Source organism: Nothoprocta perdicaria, unplaced genomic scaffold, assembly GCF_003342845.1.
Source record: "Nothoprocta perdicaria isolate Ctin4 unplaced genomic scaffold, notPer1 scaffold_32, whole genome shotgun sequence".
Taxonomy (NCBI): domain Eukaryota; kingdom Metazoa; phylum Chordata; class Aves; order Tinamiformes; family Tinamidae; genus Nothoprocta; species Nothoprocta perdicaria.
In genome coordinates this window covers 4,528,766-4,543,275 of record NW_020455555.1, presented here as the reverse complement: position 1 = coordinate 4,543,275, position 14,510 = coordinate 4,528,766, and the positions used below count along the sequence as shown (strand labels likewise).

At 48.1% G+C, this 14,510-nt stretch overlaps 2 protein-coding genes and 1 long non-coding RNA gene across 10 annotated transcripts in view; 2 read left to right on the top strand and 1 right to left on the bottom strand.

Annotated features, from left to right (window-relative positions):
- The window catches only part of EGR2 (early growth response 2), a 3,121-nt gene extending 1,338 nt beyond the window's left edge, over window positions 1-1,783 (top strand). Inside the window, exons 2-3 of the mRNA XM_026042996.1 lie at window positions 721-997; window positions 1,733-1,783. Coding sequence (XP_025898781.1) covers window positions 721-997; window positions 1,733-1,783 — 328 coding nt within the window. The remainder of the gene's footprint in view (window positions 1-720; window positions 998-1,732) is intronic.
- Window positions 1,784-4,475: 2,692 nt separating this feature from the next.
- On the bottom strand, window positions 4,476-5,204 carry ADO (2-aminoethanethiol dioxygenase). The gene has a single exon (XM_026043067.1). It carries the CDS (start codon window positions 5,202-5,204, stop codon window positions 4,476-4,478), a length of 729 nt encoding a protein of 242 aa, XP_025898852.1.
- Window positions 5,205-6,013: 809 nt separating this feature from the next.
- The window catches only part of LOC112950510, a 29,768-nt gene continuing 21,271 nt past the window's right edge, over window positions 6,014-14,510 (top strand). For 5 of the 8 annotated variants that reach the window (XR_003250028.1, XR_003250023.1, XR_003250022.1 and 2 more), the window contains exons 1-2: window positions 7,650-8,018; window positions 13,980-14,109. This is a non-coding gene — a long non-coding RNA (uncharacterized LOC112950510). Of the gene's footprint in view, window positions 6,137-6,977; window positions 7,087-7,649; window positions 8,019-13,979; window positions 14,110-14,510 lie in introns of those variants that run through there. The other 3 variants (XR_003250026.1, XR_003250025.1, XR_003250024.1) reach the window with 3 other exon arrangements.

The following is a 14,510-nucleotide window of genomic DNA, read 5'->3' as shown; positions in this document are numbered from 1 at the left end:
GCCCCGGGCCGGCCGCCGGGCCGCGCAGCGCCGAGCGGGGCCGCGGCTGTACATAGGGGCCGCGGCGGGAGGAGGGTGCATGCAGTGCCGTGCCGTGCCGTGCCGTCGTGCTGAGGTGTCCGTGGTGCCTTGTGTGGTGTGGAGCCGGGCCCCGGCTGCATGTGGGGGGTGCCTGCGCCGGCCGCTCCGACGGCGGGGGCGGCGACACCCCGAGCGGGGAGTTTTCCCTCCCCGAGGTTTTAGTAAGTATGGCTGTACATTTCTGCCTATTAATATTGGGGGGTTTTTTAGAGACTATATTTTTGTACGCGCTGTTTGGGTTGGTCTGTTTGTTTGTTCTCCCCTTCTCGGTGACCCAGAGCGCTGCCTGCGGCGCCGGGACGCGCCCCGCGGGGCCGGCTCCGCCGCCAGCGCCGGTAGCGCCGCGCAGCCACGAACGGCGCTCCCGCGGAGAGGGATTCTGCCGGGCCACTCTGTAAATAAACTTTTCGACGATAGGTTCGGTGCTTACAACGTTTATAAAAAAAAAAAAGGACAAATAAATTCTTAATTATGCTACTTGGACACCTTTCTTTGCGGGGGCTCGCGGCAGTCCGGCCCCCTCGCTGCCGTGAGCGGAAAGCGGCGTCTGCGGGCGCCGGACATCCCCCGCAGCGCGGGCCGCGCTCGCGGAGCCGGGGCCGGGTGGGCGGTTTTCGCTCTTTCTCGCTTGCTCCGCAGTGCGCGGAGGCCGCAGCAGCCTCCGGGCAGCTCCCCAGAGCGAGTCCTGGCGCTCGGGCAGAGCTGGCTCTTCCCTGCGGAGCGGCCGCCCGGAAAGCTGCTCGTTTTGTGCCTGGAGATGCATGCTCGGAGCTCAAGAGCCGGGCCGAGCCCTGCTCCAGGAAGGAGCCCTTCGGGACCGCTGCGTGATGGGCAGGCTGAGCTTGGGCCCCTGCTGCCGGTGCAGGGCCCGGGATGGCCTTGCCGCTGTGAGGCCACGGCCATCCCCGGCCTACAGGTGAGTGGTGTGGGATCAACAGTGCTGTTGGTGCCACAGCACGAGCCTGACAAGAGCAGCGTGCACCGATCCCCTACTGCTCTGCTTACTGCTGTGCCAGGTCCCACTGCGCAAGGCCCAACAGCTGCTCCCYGCTCTCTTGGAAGCTCCCGTTCTCTCTCTCTTGGAATCCACTTTGAAATTGGCACTGGCCTTTGGAGCAAAAGACAAGCAGCACAGATTGAAACCCCGCACCTCACTTTGGATCGGATGTGGAACTGGATGTCAAAGCTGGGCGCCACGCCGTCCACATGGCCGGAGTCACCCCAAGCAAGGCAGCTCCAGAGCCCTTCCCTCACCACCCCACTATTGGAGATGGAGGAGGTTTCCAGACAGATGTCACATGGGAGCTCCATGGGCATACACATGCAGCCTGCAACACAACCCCACGGAAACGCCGCTTCCATGGTCAGCGCCGGCCATTGAGGCGCTCCTGGAGGCCAAAGCACCGTGAGCAGAGCCCCCGTTACGGCTACTGCAGTGCGTGGTCTTGGGTGGCTCTCTCTTTTCAAGCTCCCATCTGCAAGGTGAAACCCCCAGCCTTAAAGCCAAGAGATGGACAATACAGAACTGCAAATAAGTCAAAATGAGTAAGGAAACTGCCCAGGCCCAGCACTGGGCTACAAGAAAACCTGACATCATATAAGAGTGTCATCGTGTCTTAAACCCCTGCCCTTTCTTTACAACCTTCCCAAGTCGCAGTACGGCGCGTGCCCAGATCTCGCCTGCTCGGTAGACAGAGGCTAAGCACTCGGCTCTGAGTATCGCTTTTCGACGGCCACCCGCACCACTTGAACTGCTGCCTGCAAAAGAAACTCRCTCTCTTTATCTTCCTGGGCTCGAGGTTCCTTCACACACGTGAAGGAAAGTAATGACTGGCCACTGGTAAGATATTCTGTATTTATTCTATAATTCAGCAGTAACAGTAATTTCACTGTTGTGAAAACACAATAACCAAACTGCAGAGAGAAGGAGCGGCAGTACAGATTTAAACCTCCAGCTTAACAGGTATCCAGAACACATGAAGTAAGTTTCACTTACTGAGTAAGTGAAAAGCTGCACAAGGAGGCTTCTCTTTAATGCATCTTACATTTTTCTGGCAGCTTTTTCCCAGCACCATGACTTCAGTACTTGATGCTCACACTTTTATTAAAAGGAAGTTTCGCTGTGGTTGTTAACAACATCGCAGTGTAAGGGTCTATATGCTGTCTGCTATGGAAAGATGCATTAAAGTCATATCCTATTGAACACCCTGACTAGGTTTTACACGCAGAGAAAAGTTAAAAAAGAAATTATTTTAGAAAGACCTAAGGGGAGGATAGAACAGAATAGGTAAAAATAGTCTTTGTTGCAGTTTGTTTTTCCAATACAGCTCTTTTACAGTTATTTATTTTCCAATACAGTAAGCATCGTGCTATTTTATATATGGACTTCTGGAAAAATAAAAAAAAAAGAAAAAAGATGACGCTCTTCGTTATTGTCTAGGAGAGTTAGAAGCAGATGCTGCAAGACACTAGGGCGCTGCGTTAGTTAACAACTCCGTTCAGTGGCGACTGCTGCACATCAGCCAGCGCTCAGCTGCAGGGGAATTCCAGGAAAAACAGGTAGGCCAGCTGTAGAAATACCAAACACTTTCAAGTGCTCTAAGAATAAATGGAAATTGCCTGAAATAATTTCCAGCAATTCTTCCCTGGAAAGGAATTAATATGTGCGTGCATAATGGTGATGATATTTTACATTCATTCTTTTGCAGGGAAAAAAAAAAAAAAAAAAAGCAATGCCATATCACAATCATTTAAAAATCCACACATACAAGCAACTGTACAGGAAAAACAAGTCTGCTTTTATAAATACCCAGAGCAAAGAAAAAGTAAAGCCTGTTGTGGAATGATTTCTGGAGCAGGTTGGTACATCCCTTAGGAAGCTGGTAAGTTGTATTTTTCTATTCAAATTCCTACAGCGAGACCAAGAGGGTCAAGGCTGCCCTAGCGTGGGTTTCTACTATAAAATATGTATTAATGTAAGTGGGCACATAACACCACCATTCTCTGCATGGAAAAGTTCACCCATAGAAAAAGTTCCTGCCTTGCTAGAAAGATCGCACCCCCCATCATGGACAAACTGTATCGCGAGACTGTTTACACTGGAGCAAGGCAACATTCACTGTGTTTTTCTACACTGTGTTTATTTAAAAGCCTTATGAAAAAGTAATCTTTTATAAATAGTATAAAGAGGGAAATCACAAGGCTTCAAAAGCCCTAAAGTGTTTACTGGTCTGTATAAAAACACAGACTGTATTTTAGAGAAGATATCAGGTCAAACGTTATCTGCACCTCGGGCATGTGCCTCACTACGTAGACTGGTTTTACAAACACAGGGTACCTCCTGAGCAGCTCCCATGGAACAAGAGCAGGTACGCTGCTGCCAGATGCCCACGGTTCCCCCCATGTTCAGCCACTGCTGCRTGAGAACTTCCAAGCAAGATTAATTAGCAGCTGACTAGTCTCCTCCTCATGGAAGGAAATATGCATAGAATTAGCTCTAATTATTGTTAGATATAATAGTGAGATCTTATGCCATGTAACACTTTTAGGAACTCTTAAAAAAGTAACTCTGAACCTGACATTGTCCCTTTACAGAGGGAATGACCTTAAATTTACTCAACTCCAACCCCAGGAATCACTGGTGTTTATTCTAGCCGCATTTCCTGGCTCATGAGTTGGTTTGTTTGTTTTGTTTTTTTTTTTTTTGCTAGTTGAGCACAGCTCTCATTGATGCTCACTCTAGAGACAAAGTCCCGCAATGATGAAGGCAGAACAGTCCTTCTCRCTGGGCTCCGTTGCCTGCAGGCCGGGCGTCCGCACGCTCCTCTCCCGCATCCGCGGGCGGCACCGGAGGGTCCTGCTGGGGGAGCGGGCGCAGGAGATGCTACCTCTGGCATGCAAGACGACCCTGAAGATTTCTTATTGCATTTATTCTCTCAGCTTGAGTTCAGCAGCCCTCCCCCAAAACTAAAGAGCGGCTTTAACTATTTACACACGGTGCTGGATGTCTTTCAAACGCTCAGCTGAGCGGACGATTCCCAGCGCTGCCGGCTGCTCCTCCGTCGCGTCACATCAGTCCAAGGCAAATAAATACACTCGGCTGCTTTGCTGCCCCAAATGCAGAGGGGCCGGCGGCGGCGCAGGGAGGCCAGAGCAATGCGGGCCGCACGCGGCGGGCGCAGGAGATGTGCGGCCGGGGCAGGGGACGCGGCGGAGCCCTGCGGACAGCCGCAGCCGGGGCGCTGGCTGCAGCTCGGTGACGGAGCAAAGCCGCAACAACAGGAAAGGAAATAATAATAATAATAATAATCAAAAAAGAAAAACCGCCATGCAGGWGGGCAAGGAAAAAGGAGGCGGGGGGCTGCGGGGAGCCCCGGCGCCCGGCAGGGCCGCGCTCAGGGGCTCACGCGCGGCCCCGGGTAGGGCTCCCCGCCGCACCAGAAGTCGCTGGCCTGCGGCGTCTCGAGCAGCCAGACCTCGCGCGGCAGCGCGGGCGGCTCGGCGGCCGGCGGCTCCAGCAGCCGGTAGTAGTGGCAGTCCCGGCCGTGCTCGGGGTCGTAGGGCGGCGCCAGGATGTCGAGGAAGGCGGCGGGCCCGTCCACGGCGTCGATCTGGTGCAGGTTGTCGGTGTGCGGCGCGAGCAGGCAGGGCGGCGAGGCGCGCGTGTAGAGCTGCCGCGAGCGGAGCAGCGCGCGCTGCCACGGCCCCGCGGCGGCGGCGGCGGCGGGGGGCGGCGCGGCGGCGGCGGCGGGCAGCGTGTCGAGGCAGGCGATGCGCAGCGTGCCGTAGAGCACCTTGAGCATGCCGTTCATGCCCGGGTGGTCGTGCAGCGGGATGCAGGCCCCGCCGCGCAGCAGGAACACGCCCATGCTGAAGCTCTCCGTCTCGCAGATGTGCATGTAGCTCACGGGCGGCACCGCGCCGGCCCGCGCGCTCGCGCCGCCCGCCGACACGGGCGCCGGCCCCCGCGGCGCCAGGTGCAGGTCCTCGGCGCGCACCTCGTCCAGCAGCTGCCGCAGGCGGTGCAGATCCTCGCCGGAGGCGGGCGCCGCGGGGCTGCGGAAGGTGAGGCGCGCCTGCCGCGCCACCCGCTGGATCAGCGAGGCCACGTTGTCCCGGGGCATGGCGGCCGCTCCCGCCGCCCGGCCCGGCCCGGCCCGCGCCAGGCGCTCCCCAGCGCCGCCCGCCGCCCCCCGCGGCGCCTCGCCGCGCATGCGCCTCCGCGCCCCCGAGCACCGCGGGACTCGTAGTCCTGCGCGCCGGCGGCTGTGGCGGGCGGGGGCGGCGTGGGACTACAGCTCCCGGCGGGCCCCGCGGCGGTGAGGGGGATGCGCGGGCCGTTGCTGCTAGGCGGGAGGCGCCGCCATCTTAGTGGTGCGTCGGCGGCGGGCGGGGCAGCGGCGCCGCGGGGAGGAGAGGGAAGGGCAGGGAAAGGARAGGGAAAGGAAAGGGAAAGGAAAGGAGGGCAAGGAAAGGAAAGGAGGGCAAGGAAGGGGGGCCGGCTGGCGGGCCGGGAGCCTCGCGGCCCTTTCCCGCAGAGCGCGTGCGGGGAGGGCGCAGGGGCGGCTCCCGCGGGTGCGTGAGGCCGGGCGCGGGGTCGGGCCGGGCCGCGGCCCGCCCGGGGGGTTCCGTGCCGCCGGCCGGCGCCGTCCCCGGGGCCGCCGCGGGGCTCGGGCTCGGGCTCGGCTGCCCCCCGGCCCCGGCCTGAGCCCACGTCCTGCCGGGGCGGTGCAGCAGGAGCTCTCTGAGTGTGTCTGGAGTCACAAGTTAATCTCTTAATGCCGGGATTTGCTAAATAAAACCAGGCTCTGAGCACAGAATTATGTAGGCTCCTATCGCCCCTCGCGTTCTGATCCTGAGTGGGTATTGTGCACCTAAATAGTGCTGTACAGCAGGGCCTCGCTGGCTGAGTCAGAGAAGCAGCTGAGGGACGAGCCTGCCTTGATGGAAGTGCCGGAGCTGCAGCTCCCCATCTTCAGCGGTTCAGTTTGAAAACAAATAAACCAGGACGTTTCCTTGATCAAAGGCAAACTTGCACCGTAAAGATAAGAATTGAGTAAGAGACATGTAGCCTTACAGTATTCTTGCGTATTATACATGAAATGGAAAAAGATGTTCTGGGCTTGTGGTGGCACTGGTACTGTAAACAAAGATTGGGAAGTTGAAAGCCCCTTCTAAAAACAACCACCACCACCTTTCTTTTTTTCTCCTCCTTCCCGCTTCCATAAGTAACTTCCTTCTTCATAAATAATTTTAGTGCACACAGTGTAAATTTAGATCATGGCACTATTGCTTCCTCTTCATAAAGGATGATGTTCCTTCCAGTTGCTGCTCTCTGGCTTGCCCTTTTGCACTGAAATGGGAGGTGACCTGAACCATGTTGTCATGAGGCCCTTGGCATTACACCCAAACCTAAAAAATTCTGCTATCTTCAGCTGTTTCACATGCAGACATGGAGGTTTCAAGTTCTTTCCAGTGCTGATGTTTGGAGCACTGGCTGAGGGTAAGGTGAGCGTGTTCCAGACCTCGTATGGACAAGTCTGCCTAACCTGGGCACATGTGTTTGATTTGAGGTGAGATGCAATCAAACTTAGTGGCCTGTGACCCTTTCTGCACCGCAGAGCTATCAAGGATGTTGCCAGCCCCGCCCCCGTGGCCTCATTGACGTGCAGTTTTTTCAGAAGCCGAAGGATTTGGAAGGCTCTATGTCCAATCTTTTCTATTTAGTCCTCTTCYGCAGGACAAATTGGTTTAATTGTCAAGGCAGTTATCAATGATAATGGCAAATTATCATTGTGTAAACTATCCATTTCTATCTTTAGGAATCAGGTTTTATTCTTGCAGGTGGTAGCTATGTGCCACACAAGAATGAACTGACTGCTGGGAATAGAATTGCTAGGCGCTCGGAGGCAACTGGGGAGCTGGAGGAACATAAAGTTTTAGAAAAGATCAGTGTAGGAAAACAGAATCCTGAATTTTGATCCCTGCCTGATCTTGACTTGTGAGGTAATATTGGGTGAATTACTTGACCATTTAGGATAAACTGTAAACTATGAATCACACGTTCTATGTACAAGGATGTTTATTTGATTAAGATTTTGAAAGGTCTCAAAAAGTTCTTCATGGGAACATTCTACATGTCATGTTACATTGGTGATAAGGTTTATATTTTCCATAACTGATGATATTACAATCCTTCATGTTTTTCATTACTGTATTGATTTCCATTTCTAACGGATACGTGCAAAGATATGTCCTTGGCACTAAGATTCAGTTAAACCCACATTTTTCAATGAGGTAATATAAGAAGCTACTTCAAAAGAAAACCAGTCTGTCCAGCTTAGCTAAAAGAATTAATTGCTATTTGTTTGTTTTTCTTAATTGGGGGGAAAAAAAAACCACTACACATTTTTAGCTGCCCCAAACCACAGTGAGTGCATTAGAGGCAAAAAAAAAAAAAAAAAAAAAAAAAATCACGCTACAGTCAATTGACTGGGCTTGATACCGATTAGTGTTGGTGATGCAATGATCAAAGTTCAGCCCAGTGGTTTTATGATAAAACCAGTGTGTGTTAGGTCAGGTTTAGGTTTTGGTCTCCCTTTCCTCTCCCCTCCCCGGAGGGGGGCGGGGAGTGAATGTGTTACAGCTGCTTTCTTTTTATTGCTCCTCTCCTTTCTATACTTCTTACTGTTTGAACTCTGCTGTAGGATTGCCAGTTTTTCCATCTTTCCACCTCTTCTTTGTCTAGCACTGTTTTCTGTTATAAATTACCCTCAAGTTTGTGAAATATCACTTGGTGATTTTTATTTTCTTCTAGGAATTCTTTTGAAGAACCTCTTAATTTAACTGTTGGTGGTTTGAGAAATTAGAATTACCAGTAGCAACCAGGCAAAGCAGCTGTCTTGAATGTGTGAAAATGGCAACTGCTTATTTACAAGGTGAGTTCTTAGCTGTAATTAAATGTTGTGTCATGATGCTGGAATATTTCAGTGTAGAACTTGGACAAGCAATACAGAAATCATCCTCCAATATAAATGTCAAAAATTACAGATGTGTGTTTACACAGGATAAAAAAAGTAAGAATCTATGTCAAAATATCTTTTTTTTTTTTTTTTTTTTTTTTTTTTTTCTATTTCTGCCACCAGTTCCGTAGGGGTATCTGATTTTTTTATAGCTACCACCAATCAAGGAGATAGATGCGAATGCTAGCCAAACATGATTCAGATAAGATGAGCACTAAAAGAGAGAAGACAAACAACATGTCTGTAATATTTGCTGTCTCTCCAGTAATGACTTGCGCAAAAGAAAGTTGGTTATCAATTATTCATCAGAGAATTTTTATATCAGTAGATAGACACAGAAATGGTAGATATAACTGTACCGAAATCAAAAGGGGAATTAGGTTCATRTGCCAAACTTCAAATAGCTCTATGTAGCATTAAGACTCCCACCCACCTTTACCATTTCTTTACTGACATACATCCTGTATTCCATTAAGCACGTAAWTCACCCCTTGCTGCACTCTTCATTTGTTGTAGCCTCTCAGTTAAATGCACTATTTCTATATAAAGCACATCATTAATGAATTTTATTGACAGTTTGCCGCTGAACAGCCTAGAGCAGGAGCTGGAGTGACTCAGAGCAGGGAGAGCTGTGCAGCAATACTCGCCATGCGTGAATTTGCAGAGATAACGAGCTGCATTCTGATCTTCAGCATTCAGCTCTGCCAGTTCCGTGCTTTCYATTGGTGCAAGTCAGATCCCCGCTGATGTCTCCAATTCCACCCAGGTTAGATAGACTGGTGATGGGTGCCATGGGTTCGTCACGCCCTTATCCCTCCTGAACTCTGTCTAGGACCAATAGTGGGGATGAAGAAGGAACCATTTACCAGTGTGGTCAGAAACTGTGCTGCCTCCGTCTGTGGCCAGAAGTGTTTGTGGTGTTGCCTTTACCCGCAGCAGCTGTGGAGCTGCTAAACCTGCTTTTTGGTACTTTCTCCAGGTTTAGGCTTCCACAGGAGAGACTGGTTAGTGAGAAATTCCCTAGTAGTTGGAGAAGGAGTTATTACTTGACATTTTCATTTTTTTCATGCATCTTTTATGCTTTCTAAAGGTAACCTAATTAACTTACTCAGAACATTGAAATCTCAAAGCGTAAAAAAGTATTCAAGAATATTGTTGAATTGTCTATAGCACATGTGCTCTGGTTCAGGCAGAAAGCTAAAACAATTTTTTTCTTAATTACTGAAGTTAGAGAAACCCACAGCCAAATTGAACCTGTAATAAATATTCTGAAAATTCCATGTACTCAGCTGTATTATGCACGGAAGGGATATTATCCTTTCTATTATAACTCACATTACTGGCATAATTTTCAAAATAAAAGATCGGCCAGAATGCATGTGGATACTATTTTGTGAAGAATATAATTAGAAACAAATGGAAAGAACCAATTAATTTAGTTAATCTTTTAATTTACTGAACACCATATTTTGAAATACCACTTCTAGTGTTTTAATTGCTAGCAGAAAAGACATGTTTTAAATAAGTGACATGTTTACTTGTGATTTCTTCTTTGCCTGTCTCCAGTTGTATTAAAATCATCTGATACTTAGTTTACAAAAATGCATTAAGAAGCAGTAAAATGCATAGAAGCCATTTACTATAAGCAGACTTTTATGGCCACCAGTTACTGTTAATTTAAATGGTGATACTACCTGTTGGGAAAGCTTGAATCTATGTCCTGAGGTAACTGGTGCGAAATAAGAGTCATAGTTGGCTCTAGCCTCAGTTGCTGTTAGCATGAGGAGTCTGTCTCCTATTTGGGAGATTCCTGGGCTTCGGCCACGCGGCGTGGGAGGAGCAGCCCAGCTCGGTGGCTGACGCGGACTGCCGGTGGGAGCTGCGCCGGGTGCTGCTCCGGGGGCCCTGATGCCCATGGCTGCTGGCGAGGCGCGCGCACCAGCGCGGCTCCGTGCGGGGCTGGCTGCCTTCCGCAAAGCCGCCTCCCTGTGGGCCCGCTCTGTTCCTTTGCTGCTGCTGCCGCCGGCTGGATCCGTCAGCCCTGCTGGCCCTGGTTACATCAGTGCCGACCTCCGCTTCACTTTGCCTCTTGTGCTGTTACTGTTCTGGAGAATCCCCAGGGTCCTGTTGGGTCACCCAGTGAGGGAGCGGAGGATGGAGGACAGCTTGCAAGGTCATTTGTGCCTGGAAGCGGCTCTCTTGGCCTTCAGCCCTCCCCTCAACAGCTGACTTTCAAATGGAGGAGGTTTGGCTCATATGGCAGAGGGGAAGGGCCCACTGAGTGCACCAAGGCTCTGTACAGAGCCTTCATCATCTGGCAGTGATGAGGAAAGCTTTCCCTGCTTAAGGAGCGCTTTATATTTCTCTCAGTGCATGTCTGTTGCTCACATTATCAATTAGTATAATATTTACTTTTTAAGATATGTGCAGCGTATAAGCACTTTTGTCTAAATGTAGGGTGTGAGTCTRCTCCTGTTGGAGTCGATGAGAGTTTGTGGGTAGGTAATGTATTAACTCTGGGGTCATGGAGAGTGTTAGGTGTGTGTCTGTGCAGCTGCTTTTGCCACACAAAGTAGTGGTTGTGCGGCAACTTTTGGGCAAAGTTACTAGCAAAGTCTAAAGTAACCCCGTTTCTGTGGCTTAAAGGGTTACTGCTCTGCGGTTGGACTTGCTGTTACTGGCTTGGTGCTCACCGCAGCCTTCCCTTGCTGCAAAGTGCAAAGACAGACCGGCTGTCTTTAAGCTAAGCCCTTCTGTTTTGCAATCACGAGCAAAGACTGGGTGCTGTTGTCATTTAGGTGATAAGCAGGAACTCTTGAAGCCACAGGAATTTGATTGCATTTTTGTTGTATGTCTGAACTCTTAATGTATTATTTTAAAAACAATTTTTAGCAAGAGAAAGAGCTTTGTTCATTTGTTATGATTTGGGATCAAATTTATCCCAGTAAAGATCTGTACTGGTTTCACCAACAGTGCAAAGTTTAAGAAGGAAAGAGTAAGCCAAAGTCACTTTTGAGGAATAACTGAGGGATATGACCTTCTTTTTTTTTTTTCTTTTTTTTTTTTCCTGTGGAAAGGTTGAGTGTTTAAGAGAAGAACAAATTAGCTGTAAAGTTTAGTGAGCGAAGTATTCAGTCAAGCTTCTTTTGATGTTTTGAGTATTTAGATCAATTGACCAGTTTTCCACTAAGCTCCTTCTCTGTCATATAGGTAAAAGGCCCGTGTCAAACTCCTTAAGGCTTTGGGGAGGAGGAGGGAAATAGATGGAAGTGTTAGAGCGAGGGAGAGTTGGACTGGGGGAGGCAAAGGAGGAGGGCCAGGACTCACAGGACCATTGCAGCCACCCACACAGTGATATTGATGTCTCTTTCAGTTTGTGATTACCAACCAGGATTTGACAAATTCTAAGACAGAAATTATTAAAATTCAAGAGCAGCAATTAGAAAGTGTAAGAATTTAGTTAGTAGATGGAAATGAAGAGGAAAAAGAGAAGCAAGAGATGTGAGGGTGAATGAAGTTAGGAAGATGCTCCGGAGAAAAAGCCTGTAATGTGAGGTGATAATTGAATGTGCAAAGAATGACAAAAAGAGGAAACAGAGCAGTTCAGATCCATAACGTGCATTTTAGGAACGAACAACTGTGAAGCAGAACAAAGCCATGTGGAAAATCAATTCTATATATAGACTGGATTTTAAAGAGTGTATTGAAATGATGATGCAAAAAAATTTAAGTTACTTTTAAAATGAAGAAATACTTTTTAATGGTGTGTTATCTGAGGACAAAGTGAAAAGTCGCTATAACTTGAGGAAATGGAAATGACAAATGTTTGCCACAGCTGTAAGCGTGAACTTCATTGTGTGTGCCGAGGTACTGTGTTTACATGACCAAATGTCCTTTTTCAATTGTAATAATATACTCTCAAAAACATGCCACTTCTGTGCTATGCTAAGGTACATATACATAGTATTTTCTTGTGTTAGAGTTAAAAAGCACATGTTGCCAGGAAAGACAAATTAGTTCACAAGTTCAATATCTAGATTTTACTTTTGCATTTCACAGCATGATAGCAAATGCATGTCAGATTTTTCTTAGAAGATTGGGATGTATTCCAGCAGAACCTGATGCATAGACTCAACTTTTCCCTGAGAAATAGCTTTCACTACCCCCATAGCTAAGTATCTAGAGCTTGTAGGATCAGGGCCCAACAAGCTTCACATCGTTCAAGTTTTTTTTTTTTTTTTTTTTTTTTTTTTTCTCCCTCTCCTTAGGAAAAGAAAACTGTCATGTCTCCATGTTAAGATGAGTGGAAATTGAACTTAGGGGGATTTAGCATGTGATTACTTTTTTTAGACAGGATTTTCTTCTTAGCTGAATTGGATTGTGTCTTTTTTCTCCCAAAACAGATGGTAAATGATTCAGTACTTTTAGCAGTAGAAAAATGATTTGTTTTCTTTTCCCAGTAGTTGGTGTGAATGTACTTTTCTCTATCTATTTACATATTATGTAAACACATTATACCAGCATTTATGTATCACAGCTTACAGTCCTAATCCTGCAAAGAGGCCTGCATGGGCAAGGGCCTTATACATGCCAGGAGCTGACGTTGGTTGTGCAGAATTGTTCATATGCAACTCATGGCAGCCCTGTGACTGTATTTTTATATATACAGTAATATTTATAACATTGGAAGAGGATGCAGACAGCCTCTTAGCCTACAAAATGGCTGAGTAGCTTTGTGCATGCTCCCTTTTTCGTCTAGCACATTCTCTGGGGATCTCTTTTGTTGTCTGCTTGTGTGGGGTGTACTTCTGAAGACTTGTGAGTTGCAGCTAAAAATGTTAGTCTTGTATAGAGTATTAGAGTGAGTTCTTCCAGGTGTGCAGCTGGAGGACAGCGTTCATGTGACCTTTTGGTCTTAATTTATGTTGATGTTACTTTGGGGAAGTTGGATCATCTCCTCTAGCTTGCTGCTCCTGTGTGTAGTGGGGAAGAAAAGGCACCTCTAAGAAGAGGAGCCCTGTAACTGTGGGAAATACTTAGGGCTTTATAAAAAATCTCCTTTTACATATGTACCAGATTTTCCAGAGTTGTGTATTTGTATATACGATGTTAAAATTGAATGCAAAATGAATACTGTTGTAGGCTGAATATAAATATACATATATAAATCATATTTATGTCATATCTGCACGTGATTTCTTGAGACCAAATAGAAAAGTTTGAAGCTGATGGGATGCTGCATAGTAGGGAAGCAGGATGTGATAGTGTTCTGCAACTGATTCCTTATACAAGAAGGTACAAGGAAGATTGCCTAAGCAGCCATACAGCTGTTGTTTCCAAGCACTTAAGAGTTCTTTTGTAAGTTTGGTGCATTTTTACCATAGTATTTGTCTGAAAATCTCAATGTTGAATATGCAGAATTGAGTTGCTGCTTTGCTGAGATGATAACTCCCCTCTGAAAACAGTGACTGGGTGTGCTGTTGGTGACTGACTGTATGCAGTTGGAACATGAGTATTTGAAGCCCTTCTCTGTTCTTCTAGAGTTACTTCTCTTTAATCATAATGAGGTTCAGGAATCTGCACCCTATTGTTTTCCGGCTTTACCAGGGAATTAAAGCCCAGTTCTTAATGTCTTCCACTAGAGGAGGAGAAAACAAAACAAAAGAGTGTCAGTCTTTTGCTTGAGTGCATGGTCCTAGGGGAATAAAAAGCACATATGAATTTGCATCACAAACTACTGTTAAGTTTTTCTCCCCAGTGAAATTAGCATTCAGTGGAAGGGTGGCAGAAGAGGGCCCTTTTTGGCCTTATCAGTAGTCAAGTTTGGGTGATTTACTTTGTTTTTTATCTGTGTAATAAATTAGTATTCCCTTTTAGGCAAGGGAAGGTTTTGAGAAAGCTTGTTTCTCTGGTGATCTGGACATTGATCTTCCAGTGCAACAGGGCAGAGAACTGCATCCGCAGTTGGACACGTCATCCTGCTGAGTGCTGCTGCGTGGGCTGGGAGGTGAGTCCCATCCGAGGTCGGACCATGGGAGGAACGTGAGCTTGTTTGGCCGGCACAGTCTGTGTGTTATGCGCCGCGCTCTGCAGGCTCTGCCTCTTGACATACCTCATCATGGTCATGAACAGCCCTATTTTTTTAACTGGGAACAGCTTTATTATGGTACCAGAAGAAAATAAAGGCACTAAATATTGGATACGAATACCTAAACACAATATCTGAAGAGTTTTAGCCCAATGGTAACTCCTAACCCGGTTGATATGGGCACGTGGGACAGAAAGAGCATTTCTGTGCTCTGTGTGCTCTCGCCTGTGTTTTAATCGCTCTTTCACTGTCAGCAGAGCACTCACTTCCTCAGCAGGCAGTTCCCCATGTCCCTCTGCTTGTTCTCTGCTGACCAGGTG